This window comes from Vigna umbellata, chromosome 2 (genome assembly GCF_029865625.1).
Source record: "Vigna umbellata cultivar VRB3 chromosome 2, Vumbellata_1.0, whole genome shotgun sequence".
Taxonomy (NCBI): Eukaryota; Viridiplantae; Streptophyta; class Magnoliopsida; order Fabales; family Fabaceae; genus Vigna; species Vigna umbellata.
The window spans coordinates 50,530,429-50,552,260 of record NC_142166.1 but is presented as its reverse complement, the minus strand read 5'-3'; the positions used below and the strand labels follow the sequence as shown (position 1 = coordinate 50,552,260).

The 21,832-nt window shown below is 31.4% G+C and overlaps 2 protein-coding genes across 2 annotated transcripts; one reads left to right on the top strand and one right to left on the bottom strand.

The window, feature by feature from the left end:
- Window positions 1-9,491: 9,491 nt before the first annotated feature.
- On the top strand, window positions 9,492-15,946 carry CKX5 (cytokinin oxidase 5). The gene is made up of 5 exons (XM_088107364.1): window positions 9,492-10,888; window positions 11,248-11,375; window positions 12,000-12,275; window positions 14,005-14,267; window positions 15,522-15,946. The coding sequence occupies exons 1-5, from the start codon at window positions 10,312-10,314 to the stop codon at window positions 15,850-15,852; spliced, it is 1,575 nt and encodes a 524-aa protein (XP_087963490.1). The 5' UTR covers window positions 9,492-10,311; the 3' UTR covers window positions 15,853-15,946.
- A 1,502-nt stretch (window positions 15,947-17,448) lies between these two features.
- Window positions 17,449-21,558, bottom strand: LOC124842925 (Tetrapyrrole (Corrin/Porphyrin) Methylase). The gene is made up of 10 exons (XM_047319537.2): window positions 21,294-21,558; window positions 21,114-21,208; window positions 20,932-21,028; window positions 20,730-20,858; window positions 20,337-20,445; window positions 20,112-20,256; window positions 19,672-19,714; window positions 18,576-18,749; window positions 17,939-18,064; window positions 17,449-17,843 (listed from the first exon to the last, which is right to left on the bottom strand). The coding sequence occupies exons 1-9, from the start codon at window positions 21,510-21,512 to the stop codon at window positions 17,957-17,959; spliced, it is 1,119 nt and encodes a 372-aa protein (XP_047175493.2). The 5' UTR covers window positions 21,513-21,558; the 3' UTR covers window positions 17,449-17,843; window positions 17,939-17,956.
- Window positions 21,559-21,832: the final 274 nt, after the last annotated feature.

Genomic DNA, 21,832 nt, shown 5'->3' with positions numbered 1-21,832 from the left:
GGTTTTTTGTTCACTTTTTCCTCTTCATGTTTTCAAATTCTCGCTTGAATCTTCTACTTTTTCACATATTTCAGAAAAAATAGTTTCTGTAATAATGTGTACAAAAATTTACATGGTAAAGGTACCAGTAGTTCGAATATTTTACAAAAATCTAAGGAAAATAAAAGAGATTTTACATGTATTAATACCATATGGCATTAAGGTCAATGCTGTTATTTCATCGGATGGTGAGTTTACCATAAAAATTAATTTCCATCATATAAGAAAATGAATGCAAGTTAATCTAAAGCAACCTATAAACAGAATAGTACAATATGAAAACATTTATTTATCATTACTTTCGAATCAGCTTCTCCCTCATATTTTCGTCTCTAAATTTTTCAATAAAAAAAATATAAATTTAAATTGCTGAACAATAAACGACATGCAAATTAATGGAAGGTGAATTTAGTATAGTTCAAATTTTCATCCGAAGAAATATCAGCATTTAATTTATATAAAAAAAGCTACAAACAAAGCGAGGAAGCTGACATACAGAAAACAACAAATTGAAGATTGTTAGTTTCATTTATTTTCTTCAGTCTTACTCTTTTGTTGTATTCCTATGTAAAGTAAACCAAGAGCATTATTATTTTAGTAAAATATCATCCGATTCATATGGATATGACGTGTTGTCTACTGATTTTACAGAAAAAAGAATGGTTTAATTACTAAGAAAGGAACTGTTTAAAAAACTATTTCACTTATTTTTAATATTTTTTTGTCAGTATTATTATTATTCTTTAATTATTCATCGTCATTAAAATTGAAAAAAAAAACTAAAAAATCAGCACAAATTTAATTATGAAGAGGTTTTCAATTATAAAAAAAAAAGTTTAATGTTTTTCCTTTTTCTTTTCCGTAAACTACGTGTACCAAACTGACAGAAAGTATTATTTTTTGTATGTTATAAGTCAAGTGCTTTTTACATAAATTAAAAGCACTTGTAATAACAAAAGACAAATTGCTCTCTTTAATTCTTGTTATTACGCGATTTGATTAACGAAGATGTCACTGAAGCAGTGAGAAAAGTTCCAAGCATTAGCAATATTTGTTTATTTAAAACGAAATTAGTGGAGCTAATGAGTCCAAAATTAGAAGCACACGAAATGAAAAGGGTTTGGAAGTGCAAATAACGACATGTAAACATGTTCAGTATTCATTAATTAGGTCAATTTTTTTGTTGGAAATGTAGATGATTGAGTTGAGCGTGATTAGATGAAATGTTTGGTTCCTTTCTTTATATAGAGAAATACTAATCTATGAATAACTGGCTCTGTTGTCATAAAATTTAGACAGATTTGATGTTTGGCATGTTGTCACATGGATAATTGTACTTTATGTTTGCAAGTTGATCAAACATTTAAGAACAAAGAAACAGATAAAATTCCTACGATACACCTATGTGGTAGTAGGCGTTGAATTCCATGTAACCTAAATAATATATATTATTAACAGTCTTAAACTAAATTTTAGAAACCAAGATTATAATAATTATCAAATGATTAAAAAATAAAATTAATTCAATTTTACAAAATTAGTTTACAAAAATAGTTTCATTTATTTACACATTGTAAAATTATCTTATTTTCGACTAATATAAGATTTTCAAATATTGAAACATATGCATATTTATAATATATATATATATATATATATATATATATATATATATATATATATATATATATATATATATATATATATATATATATATATAATAATTTATCGATGATACTATAAGTTCAATCAATAATAAATCTTTTAATAAAATAATATAATAAGTTAAATAAATAACAAATCTAATTATATCATATATTGTTAAAAAATAAACTTTAAATTTAACTCAAATTACAAAACTAATTTGTAATAAAATGTTTATACCTCCTTTATATATATATTAATTATGAAATCGCTTTATTTTTTTTCAACAAATATCACAATTACCAATAAGTATACAATAATTTAAAAAATGAACACGCATTATATTTAAACAAATCTAATTTGTGATTTTATGATCATGAATTGTAGTTAAACTTAAAATTAATCAATTAAAATTAATATAAGGGTCATTAAATGTTCACGTGTTATGCTATTATTACTTTGGACCACATGTAAGGTGATGGTTTTAAACCATGTAATAAATTTCTTCCGGATAAATATATAGTTTGTCTTTCGTTCTTTTAACATTTAGAAAATACGTTTTATTTATTGAAGTTACATAATAGTAAAACATAAATAAAGTGATATAATATGATCATGGTAGCATAATTCGACACGTGGTTACTAGCTTTTAAGTGTTGGTACAATACTCTTTGTTAAGTGGTCTTCTTTTAGGAATTAGAACATTTTTTTTTTAAATCAAGAGATTAGAAAAATTATCATTAAAATATATTTATTTCAAATTCTGGAGGTCGAAACACAATAGAAAAAAAGAGCAGTAATATAATATCATATTCAAATTAACTTTTATCGATGGATTTAGCTTTCTTAACATCGAAGTTACAATACTTTTAATAGTATTGTAGTTTTATACACTATTTTATGTCAAAATTGCAATATTTTAAATTACGATACTATTAAAAATATTTTTTAAATAAAATAATATAAAAATTATAATTACAATTTTTTAATTTAAATATTTTACATATAAAATACTTATTTAACAAAAAATTAAAAAGGTTAGTTTAAGCCATCTATAATCTAACAAGATGATAAGTGAAAGGGATGAAAATGAGCTAATAAATTTTAAAATGTCAACTCAATTCACCCATGTTTTGTTTGTCCTTCATCCAAGTATTTCCATGTGAACACTTATTTACAGATTAGATTGTGATATCCACCCACCACCATTTTAGTCAAACAAATATATTTTAAAATACAATTAACCAAAAAAAAATTGTAGGGAAAATAATTATTTGAACTTAAAAAAAATATAGAAGTTAAATATGTTTTTAAATAATAAATTTCATTTTCAACAACTTGTGATGGCTGCAAAGTAATTATTGAAAGATTGACCTCTTGTTGTATAATATATATATAAATAAATAAATAAAGGATTTGTTAACTTATGTAATCTGTTAAAGCTACTAAATTTTAGTTGATAAAAATATTTTTATTCATAAAAAAGTCATACTTTAAATATAAAAATATTTTAATAACTTTTTTTAATTTAAAATAAAAAAATATAAAATTTTAAAATTATTTAAATATCTCTAAGCTTAAAATTTTTCTCAACTAAAATTTAATACACTTGAGGTTACGTAAATTAGAACATATATATATTTATTTATTTATTGTGTTTGATTTATTCATATTAGATTGGTAGGAGAATTTTATATAAATATATATAAAGAGTTTCCTGTGGTAAAATATGTGTTGTGAGGAATCTAAAAGGTCCTTTGGTGAAATAAAATGAATAAATAAATATAATAAAGAAGAGTTATGAGGTGGATTTGGAATATGTAGAAAGATGAATGTTGATAGAAACGTTAAAGTAAGAAAAAAAGTAACCCTAATTATTCCCCGGAGGAAAAGGTGACACCAAACACAACAAAACAACCATACAAGGATTCTTCTTAGGCACTTGGAACTGAGCTGTAAAAGTTATCAAAACAAAAAACAATCATTTCTTATCTTTTTCTCTTTGCATTAAGACATTTATTTATTTGTTTCTTATTTATTTTTTTCAAACTTTCCAAAGGCAATATGTGGGCAGATATCTCGAGTCACGATTCACCCACACTTTAGAAAAAGCATGCCTAAGTTAATAAAAAAATAAAAAGTAAAACGTGAAAAGTGGAAGAACCTAACTCAGTAAGGAATCATAATTCGCATTAAGAGAAGAATATAAAAAAGTGATTCTTCTTTGTACTTTGGGCGCACGTTAATCACTTCTTGCATGCCATGCACTCATCGCCTCCGACAAACTCCAATATTCCAATACACATTTTACAAATTTCATTTCATTTTACTTCTTAGTTCACTTTTTTTTTTCTTTAAATTCTAAAATTATGCATCAATATTTAATAATTAATTAAGTATAACGTTTCATTGAACAGATACGATGATTAACTCGTTTAATTTATATACGCCATTGTTGATATTAAGCGAATTTTAACTCAATTTAATTTTAAAATATTTATTTTATTAATTGTAATCATCATAGTATTACTAATTATATATATATATATATATATATATATATATATATATATATATATATATATACACACACACACATGTGTGTATGTATGTATTTTAATTTAGTCACAATATTTACATTTTTCACTGTATCATTTACATTTTTTTTACTCATAATATTTAGTCAACTGTCTCTGCTTAAATATATTTTTAATCTTTATTTTTTAATTAACATCAATCATGGTTAAGTTCGGTCTCCCTATTTTCTCGAAGATGAATTTGATCCTCATATTAAAAAAAAAGAAAACTGAGACTTAATGTCTTCTTTTTAAGAATAAATGATATTTCATTACAAAGTTAAAAATAATTAAATTTATGTGTTTTCAAAGTTTGAAAGCTAGATTTGTAAATATAAAAATATTACTATGTTTGGCCAAAATTGTAGGTAATAAAACACTCCTTTTTAAAAAAAAAATGTATCAAATATATGTACGTGAAAGTTAATTATAAACAGAAAAAAATTGTAATGATACGGTGAATATTAAAACGTCAGACATATTTCTAAATTTCTATAAAATATTATGTATAAAATGAGAAAGTAACAAACTTTTAGAATTGTTTCAAAAGCATGCTTTTATATATATAGTTCCTTTGCAACTGTAAAAATGGCTTACGATGTCATAAACTATTTTGAGAGTACTATAATAGTTTTATTGATAATCCTTGGAAATGAACTTAGATTGCAATTAATAAGGTTTAGAAATAAGAGTATATAGTGGTAAAAATGTTAAGAAATGAAAAGAATTATGGAGATGAAACCTGCAAACTGGCCACTTGCATAAAGTGTGGTTGTTCCTTTCAAGGTTAAAAGGTCAGAAGATCCCCAACAAAGATCTTGGGATAGATTTTACCAGTTTGTTTATTAATTTCTGACAATGAAAAAGGCTGTCTTGGCCTTTGGTAAACATAAACATATACTATAATATCAGTAGCAAGTAGCGGTAAGGTTTCACTCAACATTTGAAGATCGAAACATGGAAGACATGATTGAATAATTCAGGCACATCTCTCATAGGATTTGTTTCTTGTTGCTTTGTCATCAACTGTTTACTAAGGAAATGTTGGTGCATTGATGAAAGAACCAAATGCAGCAACATATTGTATTTGTATGACGTGAAAGATGGTTAGATATATGTTTTCGATGAGAAATAATAAGGTAATATATATTTACATTCATTTGATATATATAATAAATATAAAATAGTTATAAATAATTTTATTTTTTTAGAATTTTTTTAAAATATCAAATAAATATAAAAAATTTGTGTGTGAAAATATCATTTATATATCACGAGACATAAAAAACACTACCTGTGTTTGAGACAGAGAAAGGAAAATGCCAATTTTGTGTGTGCTATTTTCTCGACAAAGCCTGGTCCCAAACACTCTATTATATGCATGCATATCTATTCAATAATTAATCTCATGCAGGATCTTGTCCCAACATATACTTTTTAACTTATAATAATAATTATACAAAGTTTATACTCAGTGTTTTTTTTTTTCTTTTTCCTTTCGAAAAAGCATATAAATATGATGAGAATTACTAAAGTGTGTCATTCAATTGAATGGGAGAAATTAATCAGTCTTTATTACTATCATTCAACAATTCTTATCCATAATTTTAAAATAATTAATAATAAAATATATATTAGAATCCAGATTATTAGTATAATATTTTTTAATTAGAACTCGATCTACTTAATCTACTAAAATAACCTGCAACACACTTAAATAATAACTTATTACATCAGACACTTGTTATGATTTAATAAAAACTAAAATAAATAAATAAAAAGAGAAGTTGTTATCAACTATATTGAACTTGCCAATTATAAGAAATTAACAAAATGCACACCTGCATGCTTAAAGGTTAATGTTTATATTATCTTTCCATCAAAACTTATTGACTTTAGTGATTACTGTTTAAACTTTATATTAGTAATAATTTTTAATAAGTTATAACATGAAAAACATATGATGAAGGGAAACCCGATCAAATGTTACGTATAGTATACGGGATATATATGTTTCTTTAAATAAAAGAAGAAACATATAACTGACTATTTGATAAACAATTTTTGAAGTAATATGTTAACATTTATAATAAAAAAAAATAATCATTTGACAAAGAAGATATTAATATTTTTGTATTATTTTTTATGGTTAATTCAAAGCATTAATATATATTATTAAAATAGTTAGGAAAGGAGTATTTTTTTTTAAGAATTACCAAAATTGTTTTTGTCCCGATAGTTTTAGACTAATTGCATAGTAAATGAATCAATATATATTTTATAAAAATTAAAAGAACGTGAATGAAAACTGGGAATTTGAAAAACTTTATTGAGTCTAATTTGATATATTTCTCGTGTAAAAAAATAAATTAATTTACAGATAACATTTAAAGTATTTATTATAAAATTAATAGTTTTGTCACGTGATTATCTACAATTTAAATAAGTACACGCTGATAATCTAAAATAATTTTTTATTATCAATATTGAATGCAAAAATATAATTAATATGATTTTTAATATTTTTTTAAAATTCATTAAACTTGTATGCATAATAATTTAGTATTGAATAATATCAGAATTTAAGTTCTTTATATACTATCATCAGGATCAATACATGACTAAGAGAAGAGTAATTTTGTTTTATACTAGCAAGTATTAAATTCAAATATGACTAATAAAAAATTAGATAAAAATTCTCACTAAAAAGACAACAATGTCCTTTAATAAATTGGTACGATTACCACGTCAAAATTGATGAAAATTAATTTTTATAGTCATCGTGTTGTAATAAAAAATATACAATAGTTTGGATAATAAGCTATCCCTGGCCTGAAAACTGTGATTAATAAAGAAAAACACAGAAAGTAAGACTATCAATTTTACCTAAAGAAGTAAAAGTCAACGTCATATATTTTTTATAAAATAAAATTATATCCGGTATAATTATTTATTTGACTTGCATAAATTATTTAATTAGGTTTAAAAATAAAGAAAATTGGTTTATAAAAATAAAATAGAAATGAACAGTTAGATAGAGAAAAACTTAAACAGTGAATTTGGACTTTAATTTCATCCCCTAATGGGTTTATATTCTCTTCCTTTGTCATTAATGCAATATTATATATTATTTATTATTATTAAATAATTCCATATAATTTTTCACATACAATTTTTTTATATTTTTATTTTCTTTATTAAAATATAAAAAAATATTTTTATATAACTATTTTCCTTTTATAATACGTGTTTAATAAATAAATATAAATGTGTGTATCACTGTATTATTATATGATAAATTATAAAAAAAAAAGTGAAGCAATCATGCATGTTAAATATGTAGTGAATACATTTTTTAGACAGTGAAATGAAATCACACTGCAATTATTTGAGATATTCCTTAATTAGTATTGAGTGACAGCAAGGACATACAAAATAATTGATATAGGTCTGCTCTATCAACGGATCGAGACAAATAGACGAAGGTTTAAGAGAGCATAAAAAGGTGGAAGAATTAAAACTATACCAGAAGCAATAACATATATACTAGAGATTATTTTAAGGTCTTCCACAGGTACATCAACTTCTCTATCCTTAAAATATATCATTAATTTTCACAATTTGTTTTTTTTAAAGATTTTTCATAATTCAACTCTCCTTTTCTCTTTTTAACATATTAAATATGATCATTAAAGTTATAACCATGAATTATGTGAAGTTTATTGACGTATAAGTGCAGGAAAAATTATAGCCATGGATTATGAGAAGGAATCATTTGGTAGATATAGGGACAAACCAATGACTCATATGAACCCGTGTAAGTATCATGCAAATTATATCTATGTTTTTATATCTAAATAGAAAATAAGTAATTAAAGTTAGATGAAGATATAGAATTAATATATTTAAAACTAAATTCATTTAGATGGAGGGAAAAACAGTGTAAATTAACAGAAAATTAACTGAAAACATATTAATCTGAGAAGAGCACTTGGTCCTTTGTGTTGGTTAAAGGAAGAGGTTTAATTAATTAATTAGAAAATGTAGGTAGGTAGTGCATAATAATGATGATTAAAAAAAGTGTATAAGTACGTGCCCCCATGCAATCTAAGGCTTAGATTGTATGATTTTGTAATTTTGGGACCCTTGAGAGTTGGGAATAGCTAAGGTAGAGGTTGGTTTGAAATGGGAACATAATTCAGTGATTATGACCTTATCATTTTACATACAGCTAGCATAGGAGACACAAACATATGCTTATGTTACAAGTGCCTAATTACATTGCCAATAATAATTATTTTAGTATTTTATAAATATAAAAAAAAATTATTTTAATGAGGAAAATGAAAAAGAGAATAGTTGCTTAGCATATATAGTTGCAGTTGAAGTTGACAAGGATGATCCCAGTGGCAGTGTCTGCACCCACGTGAACCATCCTTCAATCACTGTCCCCACACAGATCCTCCGTATCCATAAATGGACCCTTTATTACCTCTTCTCTTCTTCTTCAATCACATTAATTCATACCTTTTTCAATAATTCTTCATTTAAAACCCCACTAATTTTTTATTATAACTCAATTTCACCCTCTTTTTTCTTCTTTTTTTTTTCTTCTATCTGTCATCCAGACATTTCCTTGTTCAATCGAATATGGGACTCATTCAATGAAACCTGGGACAGCAATTTCTAATTCTGTTATTTAATCATATTATTTCATTTATTCTATCGTTCTTCTTATTTTGTCCTTTTTATCTCTCAGTTTCAATTTTTCTTAGTTGAATCAAATTTATTAAGACAATTATATACAACACATCCTTGAAGAAATTGAGTGTGAAAGAAACTTTTTTTTAATGCCCTTTGGTCATTTAAAAGAAAATATACTATTATTATTATTATAGTACTTACAAAATTGTAATTTTGCTTTATATCTATCTTATATAGAAAAATTTATTTTAGTCTTTATTATTTTAAAAAATAAAATAATCTATTTTTCAGTCGTCACTATTTATGTCATGTGTCTTGACGGGAAAAAATATTTAAATGTAACTGATACAAACAATAGAAACAAAAACAAAACTAAAAATATTGTAAATATTTACATTGTTCTTATTGTATTACCCTACCTTATAGTATATTAACGAAATCTTGTATTAAAATAAAAACTCCTATTATGTTTTCTCTCGTTTGAATCCTTGACTTTCCAGCAGTTTGTTGTATCTATCAATTACTGCGGTGTACTTGAGCTGTGTTACCGTTCTCCTTTGTAAAGTGAGAAATATTTTAGAGACTTAAAACGAGTGGCCCAAAAGATGTGCTGTTTCCACAATGAGAGGCACGTGTGGCCTCGCTCCTCTCACGTGAACATCCACAACATCCACGTGCCTTTACTCTCACCTTAACCCCGTTTTCTCGTTGTCCTCTCTCCTATATCCTATAAATTCAGAGCCTGTATCTCACATCCTAGACACACAGTAATCACCAATTCCTCACAATTCACCGCAAGCATCAACTTTTTCTATCTATTTTCAAACCAAACCCTTTTCACTCTCTGGCCACATCGACTTCTTTCCATTTCTTTCTTTCTTATTTTCTGTTGTCTTCTCAAATACATACATGCATACAGAACATACCCCTCACAGACATCAACATAGAGATTTTTCTCCCTTTCAAAAAAGAGCAAGAAAAATAATTAGGAGAAAGGTTTGACAAGAATCGAAGAAAGTGAGAGAGAGAGCAAGAATCTTCATCTTTCTGCATGTTGCGTACAGAATCTTTAAAGCGAAATCCTGCTTACGTTAACCCACGACGCTGTTCCAAGATTTTGTTCTTTTCTCTGGAACTTCCCAACATTCTTCTTCCTCTCCCTCACCCACCATCACCACCACAACCCCACAATCCAATAACTCATCATCATCATCAGCATCATCGTACACTACACACATGACATGCATGTATCTTCATTAATTGCTCAGTGAAACCACACGTACACCGGGTAGTGTAGCTACCTAGCCTGTGGGGTACTTTTCTAATTAATTATTATCTTCTTCAATTAATGGCCGTCAACAACAACAACAAGCTTCTTCTCATAACATTCGCCATATGCCGTCTGATAGTAACGGTGGGATTAACGGTGCTCCCGGAGCTGCTCGATGTGGGACTGGAGGGTCGACTGAGCGTGGACACGTGGGAGTTGGAAGCGGCCTCTGTGGACTTCGGGAGGCTGAGCAGAGGGGTGCCTTCAGAGGTGGTGCACCCTGCGACGGCGCAGGATGTGGCGAGGGTGGTGAAGGCGGCGTTCGAGTCGGCGTTGGCGGTGTCGGCGAGGGGACATGGACATTCGATAAACGGGCAAGCGCTGATAAGAGAGAAGAAAGGGGTGGTGATTGAAATGGGAAAGGGTGGTGGCGGTGTTAGAGTGTGTGAGAAAGGAATGTATGTTGACGTGTGGGGTGGAGAGTTGTGGATAGAGGTTTTGAGTGCAACATTGGAGTATGGGCTGGCTCCCATGTCTTGGACCGATTACTTGTATTTGTCTGTGGGTGGAACCCTATCCAACGCAGGAATTAGTGGACAAACCTTCAATCACGGTCCTCAGATCACCAATGTTTACGAGCTCGATGTGGTCACAGGTAATTCCCATTCTTCACTGTTAAAGCTATCATCTTGTGAGGAGTAACTCTCACCGGTTACAACCACGAACTGATTTCAAGCATATGTAATCATTTTTTTGGACATGCTTGTTGTTTGTGCATTTTTATATTATCGACATGTTTTGTTATGTAATTGTTGGCAAAGTTGGTGGTTTTACTATTAAAAAAAACGGTGCGAACTAGTTGTTCCTCAGGGGGGAAAAAGTTTTGAGTAATTAAACAGCGGTGTCCCACTGGTTTGTCATGGTGCTGGGTACGAATGAATCTGGTTTGTCTTTAGCGTGGTTTATTACAAGTGTGGTAAGTTATTGGTATGATAATGGGAAGTGGTGTAACAGGAAAGGGTGAGCTGGTGACATGTTCAGAAGATCGTAACTCGGAGTTGTTCCATGCTGTTCTTGGCGGTCTTGGACAATTTGGAATCATCACAAGGGCTCGAATTGCTCTCGAACCAGCTCCTCGCAGAGTATGTCTCTCTCTCTCTCTCTCTCTCTCTCTCTCTCTCTCTCTCACGTACTTTCTCTTTCTTTGTCTCCTTTTCTTGCACACACTTGTACACCACCCAATTCATTTCATCCTACTCACTCGTCACCTCTCACAGACTGATAATTTCTTAATGCATACACTACAATTGCACTCGTCATTTTTTTTTTGAAAAGCGGCTTACTCAGTGTAAATAAACTTGGAGTGTAAAAAAATGGTAAATGTTATTTCCTTTTTCCATCCGAAGAAAAAGTCGGTTGAAGATGACAACCATGAGATGATAGGAGGAGCACACGATACGTCTTTTCTCCAAAATCTTTCTTCACATCAGCGACAAAACCTAAAAAGGGTCGTTTTCGAAGGGACGGTTTAGGTTCCTTATGAGATAAAGTTAGATTTCTCATTTAGTGTTGCTCGCCTGGACATTCTCTAAACTAGTTAATTAATTTCTGATAACACTATCCACAAAGGAATATTAACAAAATTATACATAAAAAATACTATAGAGTTACTGTACATGTCTATGGCTGAATGAGTATACAAGTAGATGTGATGTTAAAGTTTTGTTTATGTAAGATGTATAATATATATGATGAAAATTGAACAGGTTCGGTGGATTAGAGTTTTGTATTCGAATTTTGGAAGGTTTTGTGAGGATCAGGAGTATCTGATTTCTCTGCATGGGAAACCAGGGAGGGAGAGATTCGATTATGTGGAGGGTTTCGTGATAGTTGATGAAGGGCTGATAAATAATTGGAGATCTTCGTTTTTTTCACCAAGTAACCCTGTTAATATCACTTCCCTCAACGCCGACGGAGGTGTTTTGTACTGCTTGGAGATTACAAAAAACTACGACCAAGAAAACGCAGATTCTGTTGACGAGGTACACACACAACCCAACATAGATTTTCTCTTCTTTCTCACTCTCACTTATAATAATAATAATAATAATAGTATTATTCACTGCCATACACTTAGTGCGCTGTGACCATAAAATATTCATATATCATCAGTTTTTATCTTAGTCTATTCATGACGTGTTACTTTTATTAATTACTTTTAGTTTCATACATTATGTATCATCTGATCACTTTAATGGCGAAAGAGATTCCGGTAAAGAGTAAGGAAGAATATATCAAAACCTGTTTTTCTGATTGAAAATGGAAGGATAAGTTTCTAACATTAAATCAACGTGAATGCAAAAGAGGTCCAATATATGAAAGGAGAAAAAAGTGTAACTGGAAAACATGAATGGACAACATCGATGCCATTGATTTGAACATCAACAACAACAAAAAAAAACATTGATTTGAAAAGCAGACAAACATGACAGAACGGAAATAGCATTATGCAATAACAGTTGTTTTACGGCATTAAACTTGAATGTTTAGTCAGACACTAGTTTGTCTTTTCTTCAAACCATTCTACTATCCATGAAAGGAACATTCACGTTCTGAAACGTAGTGAGTTGTTACAAATTTGAATGCTGTTTTGAATGTTCTGAAATCCTCAATTACTGTCACTTTAACTGTATTTTTGTCTTCCATTATTCTTTTAAGTCGATGAGAGAGCGTTGTATAATTAAGTTAATTTATTTTTAAAAACTAAAAGTATTTAGTAATTTCTTAATTACATGCAATTTAATTATTTTAAAACAGGAGAAATCAATGTGTCAAAATCTCATTATTCACTTAATGTCTTACTTTTTTTATTCAGAAATTCATATTTTGTTCAATAATTCAATATCTGTCAAGTTTTGGCTAAAAGCCAATTGATTACCTCCTCCATACAGCTAGCAATAATATATAACATGCATATTTTCTCTTGTGAATCTCACTTTCGGGTAGAGTTAGATCACAAAGATATTTCATTGAATTTGTTGGCTTATTTTCATAATTTGTTGAATTTAAAAGCTTGTGTCGCTGTCCTCGTATATGATTATTCTCTGTACCAAACACAGACCAGTCTGCAGTCGTACAACAGAATGCAATAAACACACAGAAAAGAAAACCTGTGGAAGATCTTGTGCAATCTAGCTTCTGGATTCAATCGCAAGATTGAACGCAACCTTCACAATAGTTAATTTTTCTGTTTAAATTTTCCGGCATTCACCACAATAATCTCTTGCTTGTTTTTAACTTCTCTGAGTTCTCTAAGTTACTCACACACTTTTGCTCAAAATAATGAGTCTCCTTCTTCCGACAAAAGCATGCGGCTACCTTAGCTACCCACCTTTCTTTTTCATGTTTAGCTTTCTTTAATTTTAAAATATTATATGAACACCCAAATGTTTTATTCACGTATATAGAAAAGGAAACCGAAAGAAGATACAACAATATAGCTATAATAACATATGATGTAGTGTGATGAAAATTAGTAAATGTTTGAAGAGTATATTTAGTGTGTGTGTGTGTAAAATGACTAAACTTTACTGACTTTGAAATTTGAAGAAGAAAAACATAATTGACTAAAATTAGATCAAACGTGCATGTATTATTATTATCACATTAGTTCCTTTGGGGTTTTGAGTGTTCTGCATTGCAGTTGCAAATTGCAACGACAACAAGGACATTTTCATAGATTTCTTCTTTGTACGTTGTTATGATGAGCAGGAAATACAGGGTCTGTTGAAAAAGTTGCATTTTATATCAACATCGGTGTTCACATCAGACTTGCCTTACGTAGATTTTCTGGATCGTGTACATAAGGCAGAGTTGAAGCTTAGATCCAAGGGTTTATGGGATGTTCCTCATCCATGGCTCAATCTTTTTGTTCCTAAATCAAGGATAAAGGACTTCGACAAGGGTGTGTTCAAGGGCATTCTCGGAAATAAGACAAGTGGGCCTATCCTCATCTACCCTATGAACAAAAGCAAGTAAGTTTATAAAAGCATATTTCCACATGCATCCATTTACTGCACTGTATATAGTTTCACTCATCATTTTAACGCATGTCTAGTCATATATGAAGAATAAAACCACTGCATGCTTGCAGGCATGTGTAGATCTCCTCATATATAAACGACATTTCTGTTCCTGACAACCTCTTATCGGATGTCAGTGTTAAGGTCTATGTCTCATTCCTCTTTTTGATCCAACTTGGTTTAGGTATAGTGTAAATAGAAGAGGAAAGAAAAACAAATAATTAAATTTAATGGAGTGATGAAATAGAGGATGAAGTTTTGTGAAATTTGGATATGGAAGAGAAAATCTGTGCAACAACATAATATATAACGAATATTCCCTATAAGTGTGGAACTTAATATGATAATGCGTCCATGATTGATTGATTGACAGATAGTACTGTTGTCGGAATTAATGGATTAGGGATATAGAAAAAAAACTGTATGTTATCTTTACCTAATGATCCGTCGTTTGTTTCCAGTTTCATTATCATGTGCAATAATCCAAGTCATCAATGATGTTTGTAGAAAATATTATTAGAAAAGATTTGATAAGTTGTAAGGTAGTGCAGAACTGCACCCGACCATGTGAAAAAAATATCAGCCAAGCCTAAAAACCAAAGAATGTTTACTCCAATTATTTAAGTGGAAATGTGTGAAAAGAACAAGAAACACAGCTATAGCTATGTGGATGTAGTAGAAAGGCACAGAGCACACGAGGGTTGTATTGTAGCCAACACAGGAGATGAAAATCTTGATCAAAGCCAGCTAGGAAGTGACACGTTTATTTTCTTTCCATTTGTGAAGACCATAAGAATACAAAGTGGAAAGCCATGATCATCCAACTTGGGAGATTCTGGTGTCAGAAGATCTTCCATAGGGACCACTCCTCCAACGGTAGGTAGGGATGCCATGTCTCTCCTTGTACACTAACCTAGTTCCATAGACACCCTTCAGGTCAATTATTTTCAGTTTAGAAGGTGTCAAAATTAAGTATGATGTGTTGATGAAGGAAAAGATAGATGTTATGTAGTGTGTATAGCTAAAAAAGAAAGAAAGCAGCACAAAGGGCATAAAGAATATGACAAGGTAGCAATGTGTCTGACAAGTCAAAGGATTGTTAACAACGTAGTAGTAAGTAAATCCCAACAAGTGTGTAGTGTGTAGGATGATTGCATGGATAAAAAGAAAGATCCAAAAGATGATTTTGGTGATGGTGATGTATAGGTGGGACCCTAGGAGCTCGGTGGTGACACCAGAAGAAGATGTGTTTTACCTGGTGGCATTTCTGAGATCAGCATTGGATACTGAGACACTGGAGTACCTGACTAATCAGAACCGTCAGATTCTGAGATTCTGCCATGGTTCGGAGATCAAGGTGAAACAGTACCTGCCCCATTACACTACGCAGCAGGAGTGGATGGACCACTTTGGCGATAAGTGGACCCAATTCAATGCCAGGAAGATGCAATTCGATCCTCGCAGAATCTTAGCCACAGGCCAGCAAATTTTTCAATTTCATCCATCCTCGGCCCTCACCAAGGAGGATGATATGTAATGTAATTTTTACCTAGTTAGCTAGAAACATGCAAAACATTTTCTCTTTAACAGATAAATAAGGAAATCCAGTCATGGGTTCAAGTTTATTAGCAGTTATGCAGTGTAGAACAAGTGTACGTAGTATTTATTGTTATTAGGATCATAGAAAAAAAAAAGGAAAGAGAAGGATGAAGAGTGGGTGAGGCGTTGTTATGTGAGGGAGAGATTTTGTTATGTACAAGGGAGAAAGAGAGAGAGAGGCATAATGAGGTAGGTAATTTATAAGGGGTAATTTGGCCCAATGTATTTATTTGTCACGTAAGTTGGAGTTTATCTGAATGGTCTTAGGAAGGGTGGGACATGCCAAGGGGATGAAAAGGGCAATGTGCATGTGCACATGAGATGTCGCTGTGCAGTGCCCGTGATCCCGACCGCCCGTCTGCTTTGGCTGTCTCGTCCATAATCACGCAGCTGTTCCACTTCCACTCCTTTCTCAATCTTTTTTCCATTTTCGCTCTCACATTTTTCAATATATATATAAAATCCTCCTTATCTGTGAATAATGGCAATAGGTTAAGAGTTTAATACACATGTTTTCCTTAGCTTAACTTTTTTTTTACTGTTGATCAATTAAAAACAATAATTCCGGTGGTAACATGGGTGTAACAGAATGCATCACTGTTTGTCATAAGATGCTATCTATATACTCAGTTAATGAATTGTGTATTCTAAGATGCGAACACTTTTCAGTCTCTTAAGGTTAAGTAAGATGTATCAAAATGGAGCATAGACAAGATAAATTTGACCTGCACTAGGTAATGTTGCTGCAAAAGCAGTCTTTGTGCATTTTTAATTACCTTTGAGTTTAATTGTACAAACCAGATTCTAAATTACTACATTCTCTTTTAAAGAGTGTAAAAAGGAGCCAACTCATTTCGTCCATCTACACATAGTTTTCGATGTTTTTTTTTATATATTTACCATTAAAACTCAGGAATTAAGCAAGACAAACAAATAGTAAAAACTAAGATAACATATTACTTTAGATATAAGAATTAGGATTATATTTGTTTAACTATAAACATCAAATAAATAATTAAACCTATAAATAATATTTAATTGACTTTTATTCGTTCAGTAACAATTAATAATTCAATCCAAATATATTTTTCGAGTTAAATTTTTATATTGGTATATTAAACTATCACCCTTCTTCCAGTAAATGACAAATTTGTCACTGAATAACTTGTCTACTCCTTTGACCTTAGCCCTGGCTATATCCGCAATTAGTTAGGGTCGTGATTTCTAAAAACATATATTATCAAACCACGCGGTTTCCCCAGAGATACTCATTACGAGAAAATAAGCTTGAAATCAGACTAATTATTCTCTTTAATTCCGCAGGTAGTCTAGAAACTTGGTTTGGCATTATGTTAAAATGAACTAAGAGTGGGACTGGAGAATTAATGACATACCAGTACGAAGAAACCTGGGTGTTATTGGTTTTCTTGTGGTGAATGTGGGTCAAGAGGAGGGTAGAACTACTTATATTCTTCATTGGCAACACTGCACAAGTATATACCTAATTTTGTTATAAAATCCACAACGCATGATATTTTAAAAAAACTATTTGTCTTAATTTTGTACATCTTACAATGTCATATATTTTACTACTTCAGCTAAAGCCCAAAGGAAAGGGCTGAAATGAATCCTGATAAAATTGGAGCCAGATGCTAAAGCAATATGGAATTCAGCTTTGCCATTCATTTGCCTCGCCGGCACGATCCGATCCAACCCAACAGCTATCTTGCCCAGAGTAAACATTTACAATCAGTTTTGTTGCGTCATGAAAACCAGAACCTTGGTAGAGAAGAATACAATGTTGAAAACTGGCATACCAGCCCAACCATTCTTAATATGATCGGTAATAAAACTAGAACAGCAGGGATGGATCATTTCATTCCATCCATCACCATCCCGGTTGAAAGTTTGAGCAGAGAATCTCTTTCGCTGTTAACAATAAACAATTTTACGCTTTAATAGAACAATAACTCGACTAAAATACGGTAACCAGTGAAACACCAGCAAAGAAATATCAAACTCACCAGCAGAAATAATCCACGCTAATTTTGATCATCTTCCACTTCGAGTTGCTTCCCAAACTTCCTTAATGCCAGTGAATATATAGTTTTCCTACTCACTGATGTTTTGCTGGTGACCAACTTGACAGCCTATTACAGACCCAGCAGTTGAACTTAACAAACAAATGTGTTGGAATACACATCAAACAAATGCTGAAATTAACTGTGAATACTCAAAAGTTAATTGCCCCATAAATTAGACAGTTTTAAGCTATTAAATTCAATTCAAAGGGAGTGAAACAGAGGAAAGAGAAACGCATTAAGAATGACGATGAAGTTTTCTTAGCAGAGCTGAAGAGGATCTTTTTCACAAAAATGACGGGACGACATCAACTAAAAGAAAGATAAAAAAAAGGCAGCCACCATCTTCAGTTTAAAATGAATATCTGTCATAATATGGATAATTTTTACCCATTCCCCATTTCTTTTAATTCTAATGCTAGAGAAAATTGATTATCACTTTTGTACACAGCTACCCAGGAAAAGCGTTCAAATCCACAAACCATTTTCATTAACTCGACTTATAAACAACATATAACCATATATCAAGCTTCAGTTTAAACTTAAAATAGAACACACGCAAATGTAAGGAGGTTACTACCATGGAAAGACTCTCGCCACTTGAAATCAGTTCTCTAAGTTCACTCTCAAGCTCAATGTCTGATGGAGGTTCAACTTTAGAATTTGCTTGCCCCTGAATCAATATAGTAAGTTCTCCCTTCACTTGACGAATAGAAAATACTTCCTTGGCTTCACCAAGTGTACCACGCCAAAACTACATAAGCAATATCTACTGCATCAGTTAAAAACTATCATGAGAGCAAGGGTACTGCATATTGATTAAGCTAACGATTAACAAAATTCTATTAAACAAAGGCATACTGCTGGGTTGCTATTAAGTGTCGTAAGTCCCCATTTATTTGCATCACTACAAATTAAGTGAAATATAGTTGCAGAATAAACAACTTCAAAATAACCATAACAGAAATATTATGATAGTTAATTGAAAAAAATGAATTCCATATAGTAAATCTCACTCATCTCTCTTCCTCTTCACAAGTTCCCTGGTCAACTTCTGCAGAGACACTAACAATTTTTTCATTCCTCTCACACGTCCACCTCATTCTTTTCTAGATTTCAGCTCTTTCTAACAATGCTTCTTTCTTTTCTACAAGAGATTCTTCTGAACAGATTTCTATTAGGTTCCTCAATTTCTTTGATCAATTGCTCGCATTTCTCTCATACTTCTCCTAGCTCTTTCTTTTCTAATTTGTGCTCTTGCTCTGGAAGCTTCCTTTTTCTTTTTTCAGACATACAATTTTATCTGCCAAGGTTCCTCATTTCTCTTCGATCAATAGCTCTCACAACCAAGATTTTTCCTCTCTAATATAATTTCCTATTTTTATTTCATGGAATTTGAAGTTATGAACTGAGGAAGCAAGGTTGGCTCTCCAGGACTTTGGATTCACTAGAGTTATTGCCATTAACCTAGTGGTTTAAAGAAATATGTCAGATGGTTCATTAGCCATCTAATACTTATTCACTCACTATCCAATCCAATCCATTCATTTTTATTTTCTATAATTAGATAGTTTGGTTGGTTCCATTTATGGATGAACTGGAGGGATAACTGATAAACAGATCCAATGGCCATCCCCATGGAACACTGACTACAGAGAGTTAAATGCTAAACTCGCCTCTTCATGTAACTTAGTCATTTCCCGAGCAATAACACATTTCCTGCAATATCATCAAATTGAAGAGTCAACCAATCTGAAACAATATTCCCTAATCCACACCTCTGAAATCCTATATTGACCAAAGGAGGGTTCTGCAGAAAGAGTAAATACCTCCCAGATAAAAAATTAAAAAATTAAAAAAAACTTATATAAACTATTACTTGTGCAACTTCCTTCTGTTTAGAAAAATTTTAATGCATAAGACGTCAAAATTCACGCTAAAGTTGAATGATAAACTAAACAGATAGATCACAGTTCAGAATAACAATTATTAATAAATTGCAAAAAATGCAAACAAATAATTCTCCAACTGGGAAATTGGAGAGGTGAGCAAAAGGTATATAAACTAGAAGAAAAGGCTGACAAGTGTACACCACTTTTAAGCTAACTGTCAGTACCTTGCATCACCAAAAATTGAAGAACTCTCGTCAAGAAACTGAGAAAGCTTGTGAGGAGGAACGTAAAATATCTGTGTAGTAGTTTGATCAGCTGAAACCATAAGCCTTTTTTTTCTAGAACCAGAATGTTTAGGAAGAAAACCAACTGCAAATTAAACATAACAAAAGCCATTTTAGGTCCCAAAATACCATGAATGCTAAAATTCAATTAATTCAGCACATTACCGAATGTAAATTCATCAGTAGGTAAGCCCGAGGCAGAAAGAGCCGACACCAAAGCACAAGGACCAGGGATTGGCACAACCAGGATATTCTCACTAACACACAATTTTGCCTGCATTTTTTATTAAAGAAATCCTCTACATCACCAAACAGACACTTAAGAAACATATAGGAATATTCACAACTAAGGTTCTAAAAAAAGGTCCTCAACTACAACTTCCATTGCAAATTTATTGTTGTCAACAAGGTTAAAAATTGAGGTCGGGACAGAAATTGTAGACGCACTTGTCTGCAATTTTCCACATTATCAAGAAAGTAGGGGAAACTGTGTTCGCCACGGCAAAAAATGAAAAACCCCGTCGACAACAACAAATTTGCTAGCAAAAACACACTTACCAACTCCATACCCGGATCACTGATGCCTGGCATTCCAGCATCACTTATAAGAGCCACGACATCACCTTGCTTTAACCTCCTCAGCACAACCTGTTCCCTTTGCGATTCGTTGTATTTGTGATAACTCATCTGAAGAACTACAAAAGCGCATCAGAACACGCAAATTGGAAAGTAATCAACGTTGCTATCGGACGATACTTACGAGAGGCGTTTTGATGTTATAGTGATGAAGCAACTTTCCCGAATGCCTCGTGTCCTCCGAGAGTATAACATCAGCTGAATTCAGCACGCGAAGAGCCCTGCCCGTGTTCATCAAACAAATGCAGAGTTAAACTTAAACGCCAAATTGGAATGAGGAAAAATGAAGAGTTAGATGTTTCGTACCTCAGAGTGATATCTTCGAGATTTCCGATCGGTGTTCCGACAAGGTAAAGACCGGGTTTCAGAGATTGCGAGTGACGAATATCCGTTTCGTGACCCTGCGAGCGGAAACTCAAATTAGGTGAGTGATGCAATAAATATTATATCGTAAAAACCCTAGGCATGGCGTGAAAACGAAATTACCGGTTGTGGAGGGAGATTGATGCCGGAGCTATAGCAGAAGGGGTAGGGAGAAGAGTTAAGTTGCTTGCGAACGGGAATGCGAAGTCCATTTGAACCACCGGAACGACGGGGAAATAATGTGGCGACAGAAATCGCCGACCAAGGTAATCGTCGAATCAACATTTTCCCTCTTCGGAAAATTGAGAACGCTACCGTTGCAACACACAGATGACAGATCATTTTGGTTTTGAATTAGGCCCGATGGATTCTACCACAAGCCCAACAACGATGCTTTGACTTTGACCTAAAACTTCGAATATATAGAATAATAATATTTCCTAAAAATCCTTGCATCACATTAAAAATGTTATATAGAATAATATTAATATTTAATTAATATTAAAATACCTACTTGTTCATCATTTTTGTTCAAAAATATTCACTGTATCTCTATATTTTAAATTTAATGGATCTCAATTGGATTTCTATTGAAAAATGTGTAATTATTAGGTTTTTTATTATTGTATTAACAACATAAAATATGTCTTAGTTTGTAGTTT

Excerpts from the sequence above, each read along its gene's own strand:
- LOC124842925 (XM_047319537.2), bottom strand. The coding sequence starts at position 21,512 with ATGATCTGTCATCTGTGTGTTGCAACGGTAGCGTTCTCAATTTTCCGA. Across the intron at positions 20,446-20,729 it reads GTGATCCGGGTATGGAGTTG|GCAAAATTGTGTGTTAGTGA; the intron begins GTAAGTGTGTTT and ends TAAAAAATGCAG. Across the intron at positions 18,750-19,671 it reads TGACTAAGTTACATGAAGAG|TTTTGGCGTGGTACACTTGG; the intron begins GCGAGTTTAGCA and ends TTGCTTATGTAG.
- CKX5 (XM_088107364.1), top strand. The coding sequence starts at position 10,312 with ATGGCCGTCAACAACAACAACAAGCTTCTTCTCATAACATTCGCCATA. Across the intron at positions 12,276-14,004 it reads ACGCAGATTCTGTTGACGAG|GAAATACAGGGTCTGTTGAA; the intron begins GTACACACACAA and ends TATGATGAGCAG. Across the intron at positions 14,268-15,521 it reads TACCCTATGAACAAAAGCAA|GTGGGACCCTAGGAGCTCGG; the intron begins GTAAGTTTATAA and ends GGTGATGTATAG.